The sequence below is a fragment of the Schistocerca nitens genome, chromosome 3, assembly GCF_023898315.1.
Source record: "Schistocerca nitens isolate TAMUIC-IGC-003100 chromosome 3, iqSchNite1.1, whole genome shotgun sequence".
In the NCBI taxonomy this organism is placed as follows: Eukaryota; Metazoa; Arthropoda; class Insecta; order Orthoptera; family Acrididae; genus Schistocerca; species Schistocerca nitens.
The window spans coordinates 695,884,063-695,900,080 of NC_064616.1; the positions used below are offsets into that span (position 1 = coordinate 695,884,063).

The 16,018-nt window shown below is 39.8% G+C and overlaps 1 protein-coding gene across 4 annotated transcripts in view; it reads left to right on the plus strand.

Annotated features, from left to right (window-relative positions):
- LOC126248667 (transmembrane protein 43 homolog) overlaps positions 1–16,018 on the plus strand; it is a 224,113-nt gene that overhangs the window by 144,133 nt on the left and 63,962 nt on the right. For 3 of the 4 annotated variants that reach the window (XM_049949887.1, XM_049949890.1, XM_049949886.1), the window contains exon 4: positions 5,850–5,966. The exons of the other annotated variant lie outside the window; for it this stretch is intronic. In XM_049949887.1, coding sequence (XP_049805844.1) covers positions 5,850–5,966 — 117 coding nt within the window. The remainder of the gene's footprint in view (positions 1–5,849; positions 5,967–16,018) is intronic. 4 annotated transcript variants of the gene reach the window in all.

Below are 16,018 nucleotides of genomic sequence, written 5' to 3' on the forward strand. Positions count from 1 at the left end.
CCACATCTATGGCCTCCATCTTGGATTCACTGCCTTGAATAAATCTGGCAACAGTGCAGCGTGGGGTGGTATGAACTTTGGCCTGCAACCGACCTGTCTGCATACTCGATACACTGGACCTATACCTGGAGTTGTGGTCTGGCGTGCGATTTCGTATGACGGCGAGAGTACTTCTGTAGGCAACACACGCATCCTGACTACAAATTTGTACGTCTGTCTGGTGATTTGACCTGTTGTGCCGCCATTCATGAACAGCATTACAGGGGGTGTTTTCCAACAGGATAATGCTCGCCTACATACCGCTGTTGTAACCCAAGACACACTACAGAGTGTCGACATGTTGCCTTGGCCTGCCTGATCACCAGATCTGTCTCGTCGAGCACATATGGAACATCATCGGGCGACAGCTCCAGCGTCATCCGCAAAGAGTATTAACTGTCCCTAAATTGACCGACCAAGTGCCCGAGGCACCGAACTCCATCCTACAAACTGACATCCGGCAATTTTGGATGCTTGCATTCAACATTATGGCGATTACACCGATTGTTAATGTACGAGAATTTCACATTTACAATGGCTTATGTCGCACTTACATTAACCTGTGGTCTTGCAATGTTAATCACATACGTATGTTACCTAGACAAATTTATCCCCGAAATTACATTACTCTACATTAATTATTTTTTCGTGTTACGATTTTTTCCGTCAGTGAATGTGGTCCGAGATGCCGCCCTACAGTGTGGGTTTTTGCTCTTGAGCAAAAATGTTCGATTATGACTGAGTTAGACGCTACGTGTCACAAGAAGGAGGCTCAGTTTGAGGCGTTCCCCACACTGACGCGATTTCTTCGCGGCTATGATTTGCCGCGGAGGCACTAGAGGACGATGGCGTGAATTTTTTAGGTGCCCCACACTGTAGCCAAGTTTTCCGCAGCGGCACCAGAGACGAAATATTTTCTGCAGTCAGTCGCAATCAACGTCTTCTCCCAACGACTCGACTCTTCTATTACGCTGGTCAACAGAATTTTTGTCACAAAGATCCGGAAATGAAGTATGGGATGCCATTGAGAGGATTTCCAGCTGACATTCACAAATTCCAATAGCATCGATATAATATCCGTGGCGTCTCCCAATCAACACCGGAAGACATCATTCAAATAATGACTGAATTGTATAAGAAAATTACGAGTGACGACAGCCAAGATCGAGTTTTCCATCGCAATCAGGTGACGCAGGTGACGGGAGTTCATTATTTCCGCTCCACAAAGATGAGAACGCAACCGTCCCTTCTCCCTGTGCGGCCTGTAATCTGCATTTTATGCGACTCGTGACCCACACCCCCTCTCCCCCTCCCCACCATTTCCTCACAGCTCCTCACCATATGATAGCGTACAGTATACTTCATCATAAATAAGGATCCGGATAAGGGTTTATAATCTGATTTGAGAAGAGTTATTATTGGAAAAGCTTCTAGATTGAATTGTATATTCTTTTCGAGATCAAGAAAAGCGATCCTTCTGTAAACTGAGGTGGCAGCTACAAGTCTCCCAATAATTCACTGTACATTTTGGTTAACTCAGTTCCTGTGACGTGTCAAAATAAAGCGTAAAATTCTATGGGGAGGGCGTCTAAACAGCCGAGTTTTAGATGACAGGATAGGTGGCGTAAATTTTTTCACCGGTTGGCTACAAGGTCGGCGTCGTCATTCGGAGTGACTGGTAGAATAGTGAATAAAAGGGGCCCTCCTACCGTCGAATCAGTTGCCGACTCAGTGTAAAAATCCGCATATTATTGCATTCTTAGTTTTTTATGTAGCTTGCTGATCGTATTTGTGCTCTCATTCGTTTTTGAAAATGTAGAATAATTTTTATTTGCTCCTCTTAGCTTCCCTGATTACATGGTGTGCTGACATATTTTCCTGCTTACTTTCAATAGGACAAGGGGCTAGAGACTGTCGCACTAAGATCGCGAGTTTTGCTTTAGTGCGTTTTATTCTAGAGCTATTACACCATGTAGTGGCTGTATGGTTGGAGGAGGCGTAAAAGTGATACTCTAAGGTATGTTTTCTCTAATACACTTTTCATATGGGCGTGTTGAATTGTGCATTTTTCATCTGTAGCCCCCCCCCCCCCCCCCGCCCCATTATGCATGTCAGATAGCTGAAGTGGGACCGAAGATATCGTTTACGTGTATGTTTGACCTCCTGCTGCAGTTCTCCTTTCTCTCCAAAACTGACAAGTTGAACTGCCGCACGTCCCTTGTCGTGAATATTTTTTGTTTAGTATGCTGCGCGGTTATGTGAAATTCGCAGCGTTTCGAGAAGTTAAGGGACCAAGTTTCACAGTCAGTTACCAATTATTCGTGAAGCTTTTGCTTGCGTACATCCTGTCTAGTCTGATTGATGAATTACTGGAGACATTTGTGTATCATCTAGCGTGCGGACAAAGGTAGCAAGTATCTATTAAATCTGCTTCATTAGTTAGGAAAAATAGCTCCTCGTAAAATCTGAAATTTGAAACCTGATCGTCTTTACTAAATACTCAATTAAAATCAGCACCTAAAATTATGTTCAAATGAGCATCCGGTATTAACTTGACAATTTCGTCGCGGATCAGGTTGCTTGTCTCAAGTTTCCCGTTGGATCCAATGCAAGCACATACACTTACAAGAAGCAGATCATATATATTTGCAGTTATTGCTCTTCCAGATTCAAGTATAGTTTGTCCCATACATGGGTTTTCCTTATTTTAACAATATTGCCGTTCCGCACTTATTTCCATTGTTCAACATTGTCTCATACTCGAACGTGTCCGCTATTTTCGTCGTAACAACCTTTTGGATCATCGCAATGTCAATGTCGGCGGCATGAAAATAGTCTCTTAAACATTGTAACTTCACGTCTTGTTGCCATTGAACGTAGCAATTTTGTACATCTTCATCATTCGTCAATAATACTAATCACACTGTGTCTTCCGACCACACAATCTCCATCCCGGTTTCTCGTTATTTTCGGTATCTGTTGTGCTGAAACAGTGAAGGTTGTCTCGAGTTCTTTAGGTTCTTATCATCTCAGTGCTGTCGTATCAGTGACTGCCATATGGATTTCTTCATGGTTCGTGTGACTGTCCGCATTCTTATTGGGGCTAACCTAACTGGTTGGCAGCGCAGTCATAGCCGGGATTCTCGGCACCTCGCCAGTCTGTAACTGCTCCACTCACACCTCTAATCAGTCAGTGCGGACGTGACCAGGAGAGTTACGCCACTTTTACACGATCGACTTTCTTGTCTCTATTGACAGAGTCAATCTTCTACAGAAGCCCTGGCGTTTTATTCCTGTACTTAGTACCGCTTGTTTCGAGTGGTCGATTTCATTTACACGATGGAAACAAAATTGTGTATGTTGTGAGAACTATCTGCTGTGCAATTTGGCGTCTGAGCAGTGAAAGTGAGGTTATGAGAGACAATAATTTTTACGAAAAAATCGAAATATAGTAACAAAATATAGAAACAAGCAATGATAATTCAGTTTATTAATGACCTAAGCAGAATTCATAGCGGAAGTTCTTGTCAAAGGTAGTGTAGTAAGTTCCTCCCGAGAACTGAAAGAATAGGAAAAGTGTCATGCAAACATTTCAGAACATATACTTTTATTTGCTCGACAAAATATATACTTACAAACACATCAGGTAATATATACAACGCAGCAAATAGCGTCTTTTTGCTTTATTCTTTGCTTCTTGTTTTCTTGCAAAGTACCAAATAACATCGAAAATTATTTTCCTCGTCAAACAGTTCTGACTTTTTCATTGTTAAAATAATTTTCATTAAAACACTTTTATCTATTTACGTTTTTAGTTATATACAGTATAGGCTTTTTCTCTGAAAAACGTACATAACTTTTTGCTTTCAGATATTTCGTCTGTCTTGTAGGAGAACACGAGTAGTAAACAATACCAGAACCTTGTGTAACTCTTCAGTGTGTTACGAATACAAAGCGAACAACACAGAAACTACTTTGCAGAAGCTACGATGTGGCATAAAGTTAAAACAAACAGGAATGTTGTCGGACGGCATAATCCTGTTGCACAATAATTCCCAGCCTCACACTGCCAATCAGACTTCTGCAATTTTGTTGTGAAACGTTGCAACACCCTCGACACATCCTGCGTCATTCACTGTGTGATTTTCACATATTTTGCGACTGAAGAAAGACATGCATGGACGTTGGCTTCAGTTGAATGAGGAAGTGAAAGAGTTAGTGCTGTAGTGGATCCGTCGGTGGCCAATTGCATGCTATGACACAGGAATTAACTGTCTCGTCTCTCACTGGGATAAATGTCTTAACACATGTGGTGATTACTAGTGAATGGAACCATTCCATGGTCCCGTTGGGTCGGGTGTTTGATTTTCATTTGCTAGCTCCTTGTATTTGCTGGTCCTTTATGACGACGCAGTGTTGCAACTGCACAAATCTGAAGGTTGCTTTGAACACCACAGTGCTTTGTGAGGCGTGGTTCTGTTGGCGGTGGTGCGCTCTTCCCTCTGACATTTGAACTCATATACACAACCAGTTACACAGAGACCTAAAGTTTAATGTTGGCTTCAAACCATGGTGCAGTTCGCCATTTTTCACATTAGAAATATTCTCAGAGGGAAAGTTCTTTCTACAGCTACCTCATGAAAGTTTGTGTACAGGAAGAGAAGGAAATCTCAGAAAATTGTGTAGGTGTTAAATGGCAATGTGGAATGCATAGTACCTTTTGTATTGACACAAAGCATACTGGAGTTGCCAGTATGTGCACGGAATAATAACTACCTAGTCAACATGTAAACGTTATTGTGTTGCTGTATGGTGTTCACAAGTAATTGTCATGTATCCGTATAGTGTATGGTGAAGGGACTGGATATTGTGCAGATGGAGAGTTTTCAAGAAATTTGTGGGAAATAAAGGACTATTAAGCACTCGATAAATGATAGACAATGGAGAAATGGAGAGCTGGGTCTTTATTTCACAAACAACTGGTTGGTTGGTTGATTTGGAAGAGGGGACGAAACAGCGAGGTCATTGGTCCCATCACAAATAACTTCACTTGTGTGTTGCCACAGAGGTGCCACCGTCTGTCAAGACAGTTGTTAACTTGCAAGGACAACGAACTAAAAAAAACAACTGTAAAGGACCAGATCACAAAATATATGAAAAGAGAAGAATTGGAAACCTCATAATTCACTACCACGATGTGTAGAGGGAATATTTGAACAATGCAATTCATTAGCTCATAATTTGAGAAGTGTCAGCTTTAAAGGCATATACCATGTTGTTCAAGGCAGAAGGATGTAGAAATATCATCTTTACTCATATCTTTATAACATATATATTAACATTTGATTGAAGAAAACAGGCGTTTTATGTTGATGTTACTACGGCAAATACAAAAATAAATAGTAAATAAACTAGCAAAAACTTCTGTAAAGAGTTAGAAATATCTAACTTTTGTCTGATTACAAGTATAAAATGGAACTATGAAAGCTTTTGACTATGGATTTATGCCTAATTTGAAGAAATATGTAAAATTCGATTTATAGGAAAACTACGTACATTATGTCACGCCAAATTTAACTGCTTGTGTTGTGTTTGGCACAGGCTCTGAAGATGGTCACAAATTCAGTCACTACTATTTGACTTTAATTATTGTGATTCCAGATGATGAATGAGTCTTGGAGAAAGTGTGGAGCATCTGCAATTCATTTGTAGTGTTTCTGTGATTTTTGTTAGCTTTTTTCAATTCAGTACTTGCCTGAGAGCCCATACCTCACCTCGAATGTTTAACAGGTTTCATGTTTGTGTTTTAGTGATGCTCCAGCTGCAGATAACACTGCTGCTCCACAATTTAATTATGTAAATGATTGGAGAGATAAGCTCATAGATAGCACCAAGTTCCGTGTGAAATCAGGACACCAGAATCCTAAGTAAGTTTACTATCTTATTGCTTTCATTCCGCTAATGCATTTTGTTAACCTAACTTTTGAGTATAGTCCCCAAGAATTGCTAGTAGATATTTAATGAAGCAGGGGAATGATAACGTTTATTGCTCATGCTGCTACATTTTTCGGAGCTGTGCACTGACTGTATATTATTCAGTTATAATTACCCTCCTGAGGTACAGATCAGTTAATTCCTCAAACCATCTTCTGTTGAATGCCTACACTGGTCAACAGTATCTTACTTAAATCCATTATTCTTAGTTTTATTGGCAGAATTTCATGTATTCTTCTCCTTTAGTACGTTAGCTATTTCTTCACTTACCAAAAATTTGAAATCATTCATTTAGTGCAAGTTTAGTTTAGGAGCAGAATGCATAAAAGACAGATACTAGGATTTAGGAAGTTTTGCATGCCTTGTAAATCTGGCAATGTTTTAATTCTTTACACTAATTGTAGAGTTGCATATGAAATATTTTGTAACTAATTTTAAACTAATGAGTATCCTATCAGGCCATACTGAAGTACTGAACAGCATATCAGTGGAAAACAAGTTCCAGTGCTTAACCTTCAACAGTTATGAAGCCGTGAACATTTACTAAATGAGAAGAAAAATGGCTCAAGTGCATGCCATAGAGAAAGCAAAAATTAAAAATTGAAGAGTAACTAGAAGTAAAAGTGAACTGAAATTTTATCACAATGTTTAAGATAGCTAAAGTTACAGAGAATCTGGCTTAGTGTCGAAAATTTTTTGGAATATCAACCTATTTTTATTAACATGAACGGATAACATCTAAAACTACTAAGTTCAAAAGGTTCATGAGATAAGCTTCTCTTCAAAAACAAATTGTATTGCAAAAGGCAAGCAGCATTTGAATAACATCAACAAATATCAATACATTAGTTTCAAGGTACTATTTGCGAAGTAGTTTTACAATAGGATACAGTATAACATTCCTACTAATAAATGATAAACCACTAAATGCCTGTGGTTTGTCTGAACATCATATTACTTTACAAGGCATGACTTCGTGACTCTTGGCAGTTATATGCTTGTATCTTTACCAGTTGTGAATCACTTCACTTGACGTTAATGGGAAAATGGCAATGGTGAAAGTCATGTTAAACACTGAGGAAAAATCCTGAAAGAATGAATTTCTATTCACTAAAGATATGTATAACTAGGAAACCACTGCGAAGACTCTAAAATAGAGAAATAGACAAATATAAACATTTAAATATAATAGTCATGCACTACAAAATAACCTACTGGGGGAACAATGCTGTTAATTCTTGTTTGGTTTTGTAACGAATTAGAGCTGTGTGTTGTTTCATTGGGCCAACTGAAATCTTCATAGAAACGAGGGTAGATAACAATACATCATGATGAGGAGGGTATTGTACAAGAAGAGAAGTTTTGTTTCATAGTAGTAAACTTCTTGATTTAAGTTATATTATAAATAAAGACGTTGTGAATGGTTTTCATAAAATCAAGAAGAGTATACTTTGAAAATAGCCAGAAATCAGAACACAATCACATCAATTTATATAAGACAGAAAGCAAACAAAACATAAACCCGGGTTATTTATGTCACTTATTAATTATATTCACCAATTTCTTCACACTAAAGCTCTCAAGGAAATGTGAGTATATCTAGGTACTAATAACAACATTTGGCATTCACATTACGTATCTACTCGCATAATGTCACAGGCAAAATCTGTGTAACATTTGTTTGTTTATTTATTTGGTTTTTGGCACAGCAAGGGGTAGTTGCACACATTAAATATCATTCCTCCTCTCATAGTGGTTTGTATTTATGGGAGTAGGATGCAAGTGACTGAATAACATGGACAGATGAGATATTTAAATTTATTACTGTTTTCTCAGGTGATGCACTTTAAGCATTGGCAAATTCATCACATGGTTTCTGTCATTATGATCTATTTCTTAAATTACAGTTTATTTATGCTGCCAAAATAAAACTCTGCAACGTTTCTGTGTATCTTAAAAGAAAGATGGATGGATCATCTGTCACAATTTGATGAAATTGTAACTGACCCTCATTTATGTTCCAGTTGTTGGTTCTACTGTTCATAATGTACTTTTACTCTTATTTTATAGTTGTGCAACCATAAAATTACTATTTTTCATATTATCTTCTAATGTATTTAGTAATGTCATTCTGAAACACAATTCAGTGACTGCTTTATTTATTCTCTTGCCAAAATTCATGAAAATATTTTTGTTTCTGCCTTTTATACAACTGAAATTATTTCTTATTAGGTCCTTTAAATCAATTGTGTGAACCCACCCCTCTCCCCTAACCTACAAAACCAATTTAGAAATAATTACGCACGCACGCACGCACGCACACACACACACACACACACACACACACACACACACACACACAACACATCAAGTGATTTTGTGCATTATGTATGAATGCCGGTATAAGTAGTCCCATGAAGGTGGGCATTACTTACATGTTTTAAAAAATTACTTTTATGTGGAGACTATGCTCAGATAGCAGTTCTGTCCTTGATGTTCACCATGTGCTTGTTTATAATGTACATGGTATTTCAGCAAATGTGCTCGCTAATATGCAATACACTCGGACATACATGGGTTTATTATGACGTAGATGATCTGATATTTGCTCAAAATATAAATCTGTTATTAAGATTATGACTCTGTTCTGGTAGTTGTTGAATAGTTAATTAACAGTTTTTTTGTAAAATAAATGCATACAGTTACTGAAGTTTTACTAGAGAAATTTTGTGCTATGTCTTACACTGTGTAATGCCTAGTTCTATCAGGGATTATAGAACAGCTAATATACTGAATTTTCTATCACTAAAACTGACTGCAGTTCCTTGATGATGTTGAAATTAGACTGTTGGGCGGTTAAGGCAAACTATTGATGTTTATGTGCATTTTCACCATACTATGTGTCAACAGTGATAGCACTGTGAATTAGGTATTTTGACATGTATCATTAGCAATAAAGATTTCCTTGTTTGATGAATATAATTTTCAGGATTCTGGCAGATATAAAGCTTATCTGATATAATTTACAAGGTGTCATCACAATAAAATTTCTCTCATTTAATGACTACTGATGCGAACAGTATGGACTTGGGAATATTTTCATTGAGATAACATGTCCTTATGATTATCAGGAACGTGAAGAGGATCAGTTCTCTGTGGATGTGCATTATGTGCCAGTCTGAATTCTTAAAAACAAGTGGCTCAAGGTAGTGACTGATTTCTGACATAACTTTCACACAGTTGAGCTCTAAAAGTTTTTGCATCAGTTGTCGTCATTGTTCACGAAATGTGATACTGAAGATTAATTTTCGATACTATACTTCACCAATTATATTTTGTGCTAAGTTATTTATGTTGTTGTTGTTTTAAACTTTCTTCTTCTTATTATAGCCAAAAAGAGGCAAGTTTCGAAGCATTTGCTGCAGCTAACTGCCCTCCAACACTCTGCCATCACTGAAAGTCACTGAGTGAGGTGACATTGCACTTACAACAATGGACTCATATTTGATAGCAGCAGGGATCAAAACCCACATTGCTGTCCACATTGAGGTTTTCTGTGGTTTCCCTAAATCATTCCCGGTGAATCCTAGGATGGTCCCTAACCTAGTCTGTAGCCAGTTTCTTTCCTTATCCTCAATTTCTGAGTTTATGCCACATCTCTCATGACATACTGGAATCTTCCTTCATTTTCGTATGCATCTTACCAACTGCACAGCTGAGTATTTGACGCCCTACCTAGCTTTGTACAATCTACCATCCTTTATAGAACGAGAAAAAAATCTGCACTGCATGAATTATGTGTTACCACCTCACACTTAGAGAAAGATATGTCAGTATTTCCATTAAATTTGATCTCTAGTGAAGGCAGCTGAAATTTAGTCTCTTTATAACTGAAGTCCATTTGTATTTCGATTTTTAGGCTGCCCTCCCCAATGTATTGTTTGATAGTTTCTATTTCTTACACAGTATTGTTAATATACTTCTTCCACATTCCACTCATTTGGTTATGTTGAATAATACACTGAAGAGCCAAAGAAACAGGTACACCTGCCTAATATTGTGTAGCGCATGGACTCGACTAATGTCTGAAGCAGTGCTGGAAGGAACTGACACCATGAATCGTGCAGGGCTGTCCAGAAATCCGTAGGACGAGAGGGTGGAGAGCACTTCTGATCAGCACGTTGCAAGGCATCCCAATGAAAGTTCTTAAACTCAGAAGAGTGTTCCTGGAGCCACGCTGTAGCAATTCTGGGCGTGTAGGATGTCGCATTGTCCTACTGGGATTGCCCAAGTCCGTCGGAATGCACAATCGATATTACTATGCAGGTGATCAGATAGGATGCTTACGCACGTGACACCTGTCAGAGTCGAATCTAGACATATCAGGGGTCCATATCATTCCAAGTGCACACACTCCACACTATTACAGAGTCTCCACCAATCTGAACAGTCCCCTACTGACATGCAGGGTCCATGGATTCATGAGATTGTCTCCATACCCGTACACGTCCATCCCCTCGATACAATTTGAAACGAGACTCTCCCGATCAGGCAATATTTTTCCAGTCATCAACGTCCAATGTCGGTACTGACGTGCGCAAGCGAGGCGTAAAGCTTTTTGTCGTGCAGTCATCAAGGGTACACGAGTGGGCCTTTGTTGAATGCTTCGCATGCTCATACTTGTTGACGGCCCAGCATTGAAATCTGCAGCAGTTTGGGGAAGGGTTGCACACCTGTCACGTTGAACGATTCTCTTCAGTCGTCGTTAGTGCTGTTCTCGCAGGATCTTTTTCTGGCCGCAGCTATGTCGGTGATTTGGTGTTTTATGTGATTCCGGATATTCACGGTACACTCGTGAAATGCTCGTTTGGGGAAATCCCCACTTCATCGCTACCTCGGAGACGTTGTGCCCCATTGCTGGCGCGCCGACTATAACACCACATCCAAACTCAATTCTTGACAACCTGCCATTGTAGCAGCAGTAACCTATCTAACAAATGCGCTAGGCACTTGTTTTCTTATATAGGCGTTGCCGACCGCAGCGCCGTATTCTGTTTGTTTCCATATCTCAGTATTTGAATTCTCATGCCTGTTACAGTTTCTTTTGCGCTCCAGTGTAATATCTTGTATAGTTTTAGACATAATGTCTTTTGGAACAACAATAATAACTTGTAATAGAAACAGTCGAAAGTATTACGTAGATTATTCAGTTATTTTGATTTGGATGGTTTTAATAATAGTTTATAATATTTTGAATCTTCTACTGGATTGATCAAGCTCTATGAGTTTTACAGTAATGATTTAATTTGGAAACTTCCTTTTATTTTCCTCCTGTAAATAGTAGCATTCCCTGAAAGAGTAATGTATGTCTCAGTTTCTGCTGGGAATACTTCCTGTGATGAATATATTTGCACTTTTCCTGTGATTTTCACACAGGCAGAATTTTCATGAAAATTGTCCAAGTCATAACAATTCTAGCATCGTGCTAATGGTCCATTAAATTTAAGAATTACTGGTAAAATGTAGACTGGAAAGATGTACACAATATATGTGGAGCAAATGGACAAGTATATTTTATTCTTAAGTACAATCATATACAAGTTTTAAAACTTATTAAGACTGTACGTAACGAAAGTTGATTTATTACAAGATTAAAGCATATTAAAAGCTGTGGTCCAAAATTTTATATAAAGTCATAAAGGAAAATAACTTTCTCTAGAAGCAGTTTAGCAGAAACAAAAGAAATAATTAGGATATAGTAAAAACAAAGAGCAACAAAACAGACCAGGAAAATTGGAAATTTACATTAAATGCATGTAGTGGGATGATGACAGGTAGCCCCCACATTATGAATACGATTAATATTTTTTAATTATTCAGTTTTTAATAGTTTCTTACTGGACAGCAAAATTTACAAATAAAAGTGTTTATAAACACCTGAAAATATTCATCTGTAGTCTAAATCAGCAAAAAAGTGCTTAATGTTGTGAACTTAAAAAAGAATTAATGATTAATTTCAAGACCGTAGTAAGACAATCAAAATAATTTACTGATGCTTTGAAATGCACAAACTTGCAATATAACTCTCTCCACAGTACTAATTTTCCAGAAATACTTGAATATACTTTAGTCAATGCAATTCATAACTGCAGGAATCAAAGTGGTATGTATGATGAACGTATGCATTAGGACGGTGTGTCGAAATTTGGTGTTAATGGGCTGTGGAAATAGATGACCGACGCGAGTGCCTTTGCTGCACCTGCAGTGCCTCGTCTGGGCTCGTGACCATATCGGTTGGACCCTAGGATGGGAAACCATGGCCTGGTCTGATGAGTCCCGATTTCAGTTGGTAAGAACTGATGGTAGGGCTTGAGTGTAGCGCAGACCTCACAAAGTCATTAACCCAAATTGTCAACAAGGCACTGTGCAAGATGCTGGTGGCTCCATGATGGTGTGCCTTATGTTTACATGGAATTCACTGAGTCCTGTGGAAGTTTGGCTACTTGGGGACCATTTGCAGCCATCCATGGAAATCATATTCCCAAATATTGGTGGAATTTTATGGATGACAATGCACAATGTCATCGGCTACAATTGTTTGCGACTGGTTTGAAGAACATCTGGAAAATTGGAGAGAATGGTTTGACCACTCAGATCGTTCGACATGAATCCTATCGAATATTTATGGAACATAATCGAGAGATCAGTTCGTGTACAAAATCCTGCATCGCCAACACTTTCAGAATCACGGACGGCTATAGTGGCAGCATGGCTCAGTATTTCTGAAGGGGACTTCCAATGACTTGTTGAGTCCACACCACGTCGAGTTGCTGCACTGCAACGGGCAAAAACCAGGTCCGACACGGCATTAGGAGACATCGCATGACTTTTGTCATCTCAGTGTATGTGTGTGTCGTGTCCTGTGCCTTAGTCCAGTGGCATTTCAGGACTACCACGAAAGTACGGAAATCTGACAGTGGGAGTAGATGCAAAAAGAAGCACATTGAATAAATTATTCAGTGTCACGTATTAACACAATCAAAACGAGTATTCGTAAAAAATTGTTAGAAGCAGAAAAATTCAAGTATTAGGAAGTGTGCAATTCTGCAATTTCTTCAGATGTACAGGGGATGGCATGAGTATGTGGCACAGGTAAAGTCCCTACCCGCTCGGTGCTCGGTAGTTGGCGCCGAGGCTGGTGGTCTCTTCCTTCCACGGGATGTGGTGTGTGGGGCGTCAAAGTGGTAGAGCACAACGTCACCGCAAGTCGATGAGCGGACGAGCGCGGCAGCAGCACTCAGTCTCGTTATGACAGCGGACCAGTCGGAAATTGAAGCCAGCTGCCTCTCAGCTCCGTTTTCCGACTAGTCTGCGCCGCTGCGCCTTAAAACACTCCTCTGCTGCTCTACAACAGACTCCTTCCGAGTCACCGCCATGACCAGCTCGCTTCCTCCTCCAAGGTACGATTCACAATCGATGGCGGTTCGCTCAGGTCGAGGCATTGCACCCTTGTCGTTCCCAAGCCACAGTTATGGCACGCAAATGCACATGCTTTGCACTTGATGAAAGCATATATCCTGCAAATTATGTCTCTCGCGTGCTTACGTAGAATTTTCCTCATACCACCACGATCAGCGATGACGACACGCAACAAATTGAATAAGAACTCACTAAATAACACGCTACGCTCACGTTTAATGCTCGCAATGGGAACGATATTCAGAACAGAGTGTCAGAACACTATTGAATGCTCACTGGCTGTCGGAGAATGCGTGGCGTAGTTGTGCAGAACAATGTTAAAACTCGACCGCCGTTGTTCGTGAATCTAACAATGCGGCTATCACATGTTGTCAGCAGCCAACCCTCAATCTTCTCTGAGGTGCATGCTCCAAGATCCTGCGGTCCTGCTGCTATCCAATGTACTGCCGGACAGCAAGACAACACCTGCGACATAAGGCCGCCCCCAACCCAGACTTGTCTCCCCAGTCGGCATGCTCCTGGACGGCTCAGCTGTACGTCGATAACTCAGGAGCCAACCATTCCAGAACAGACACAGCAGACTGTGTGCTCCCATGCATCCGGCACTGCACCCGATGCGTTGACAGTTCGCTGCTGCCCATGGCTCGGACTGTCTTCAAGTTCTGATTGTTTCGCAGGCGTACTGCTCCGCTCGACCACTCATCGACTCGTAGTGGCGCTGTGCTCCGCATGCCCTCTGCTGAAGTGGGAACAGACCTCGATTCTCGGTACCATCTACCAAGTGGGGCAGGACTTAAAGGGAAGCTTCGGGTCGAGACCAACATAATTTTCACCCATGAAATATATAGATTATGCCTGCAAAAGGATTTTTTGATTGTGAATGTACAGGGTGTTTCAAAAAGAATGACTTGATTTCAAAACAGCATATTTATTCATAAAAACATACTACGAACATGGGATGAGTTGCTAAATACTCACAAAATCTTGAAGTTTTAGCTATGCTCTCACAAATGCTCTATGAGTCCTCCAGCACCAGTATTGAGAACATCTAGACGATAGCTAAAATCTTCATAAACTTTACACAATATATCTGATTTTACAGAAGTTATGGCGGCTGTTACTCTGTTCTTCACTTCTTCTATGTCACGAGGTAAAGGGGAGATGAAAACACTTTAATTCACTTATTCTCACAAGAAAAAACCGCAAGGGGTCATGTCTGGCGATCTTGGAGGCCAACAAAGCAGTGCAGTGTCTCGGGGTCCTGTGCGCTCTGTCCAGCGTTGAGACATCTTCAAATGCTTTGTCCATCACTTCAGAAGGACTCCGATGACTTCACCTTCCAACAGGCTGGAGGTACATCACACTGACAGAATAACGTACGTCAGTTTCTCAATGACACTCTGCCACAATGCTGGATAGGGCTCATGGGGCCCCAGGACATTGCCCTGAATTCTTGACCTCGAAGATTGCCAGACATGACTTCATGCGACTTTTTTCTTGTGGGGATATGTGAAGCAAAGTGATTTCATCTCCCGTTTACCTCGTGGTGTAGAAGAAGTGAAGAACAGAGTAACAGCCGCCAAAACTTCTGTAAATCAGATACATTGTGTAAAGTTCATGACGAATTCAGCTATCGCAAGATGTTGTTCGTGCTGCTGCTGGTGGACTCACAACATTTGTAATAGCATAGCTAAAACTTTAAGACGTTTTGAGTATTTTGTAGTTCATCTCATTTTTGTAATATGTTTTTGTCAATAAATATGAAGTTTTGAAATCGAGTCATTCTTTTTGAAACACCCAGTATTTTAGAAGTTATAGTGTGTTGAATGGAACTGCGAATTTAGGCAGCTGTAGGCGCTTGATGAATTAGTTCACGAAAAGCTTAGACCAGTATACGAATTTCCGTCTAATGGAGATTTTCTTGAAATATGCACCGGTGCCAATACGCAAAATAACAACGAGAGCTTCAATGCGTGCATTTGGAAACTCGTAAGGAAACATCCTCATTGTAGAGCAAAAACTGTTGAAATAGCTGCACATGTAGCAGCAGGTATATTCAACGATGTTTATTCATCTATTCCGAAGACCATGAACCTGTTAGGAACTGTCATAGGGACGGATTTCGTGGAGAAACCTGACAGGAAACGCGTAAACACATCAGAGCGAGAAATGAGTCAGTTTGTTAAAAGAGCCCATACTGAGAAATACAGCACGAAATTCAGAACCAAAGCATGTTTGAGGAAGAGAAAGGACGCCTCAATGATCCTAACACCGCAAATTAACCGTATGTTTTGAAATAACGTTTGTTTTGTCACTTCAAACGTTAATCTCGTTTTCTCGAAACAACATTTTTCAACGCGCTCTGGAGCTTCTACCGGTTAACCAATTCATTTGAATTTTCATAATGAAGGATAATTAAGTTTAGAACCTAGAAAAACACGCCAAGGAAGTGACATGTTTTTCAAATAGCTACCATTTTTCTGTTTCGAGGTATTTTTCAAACCCC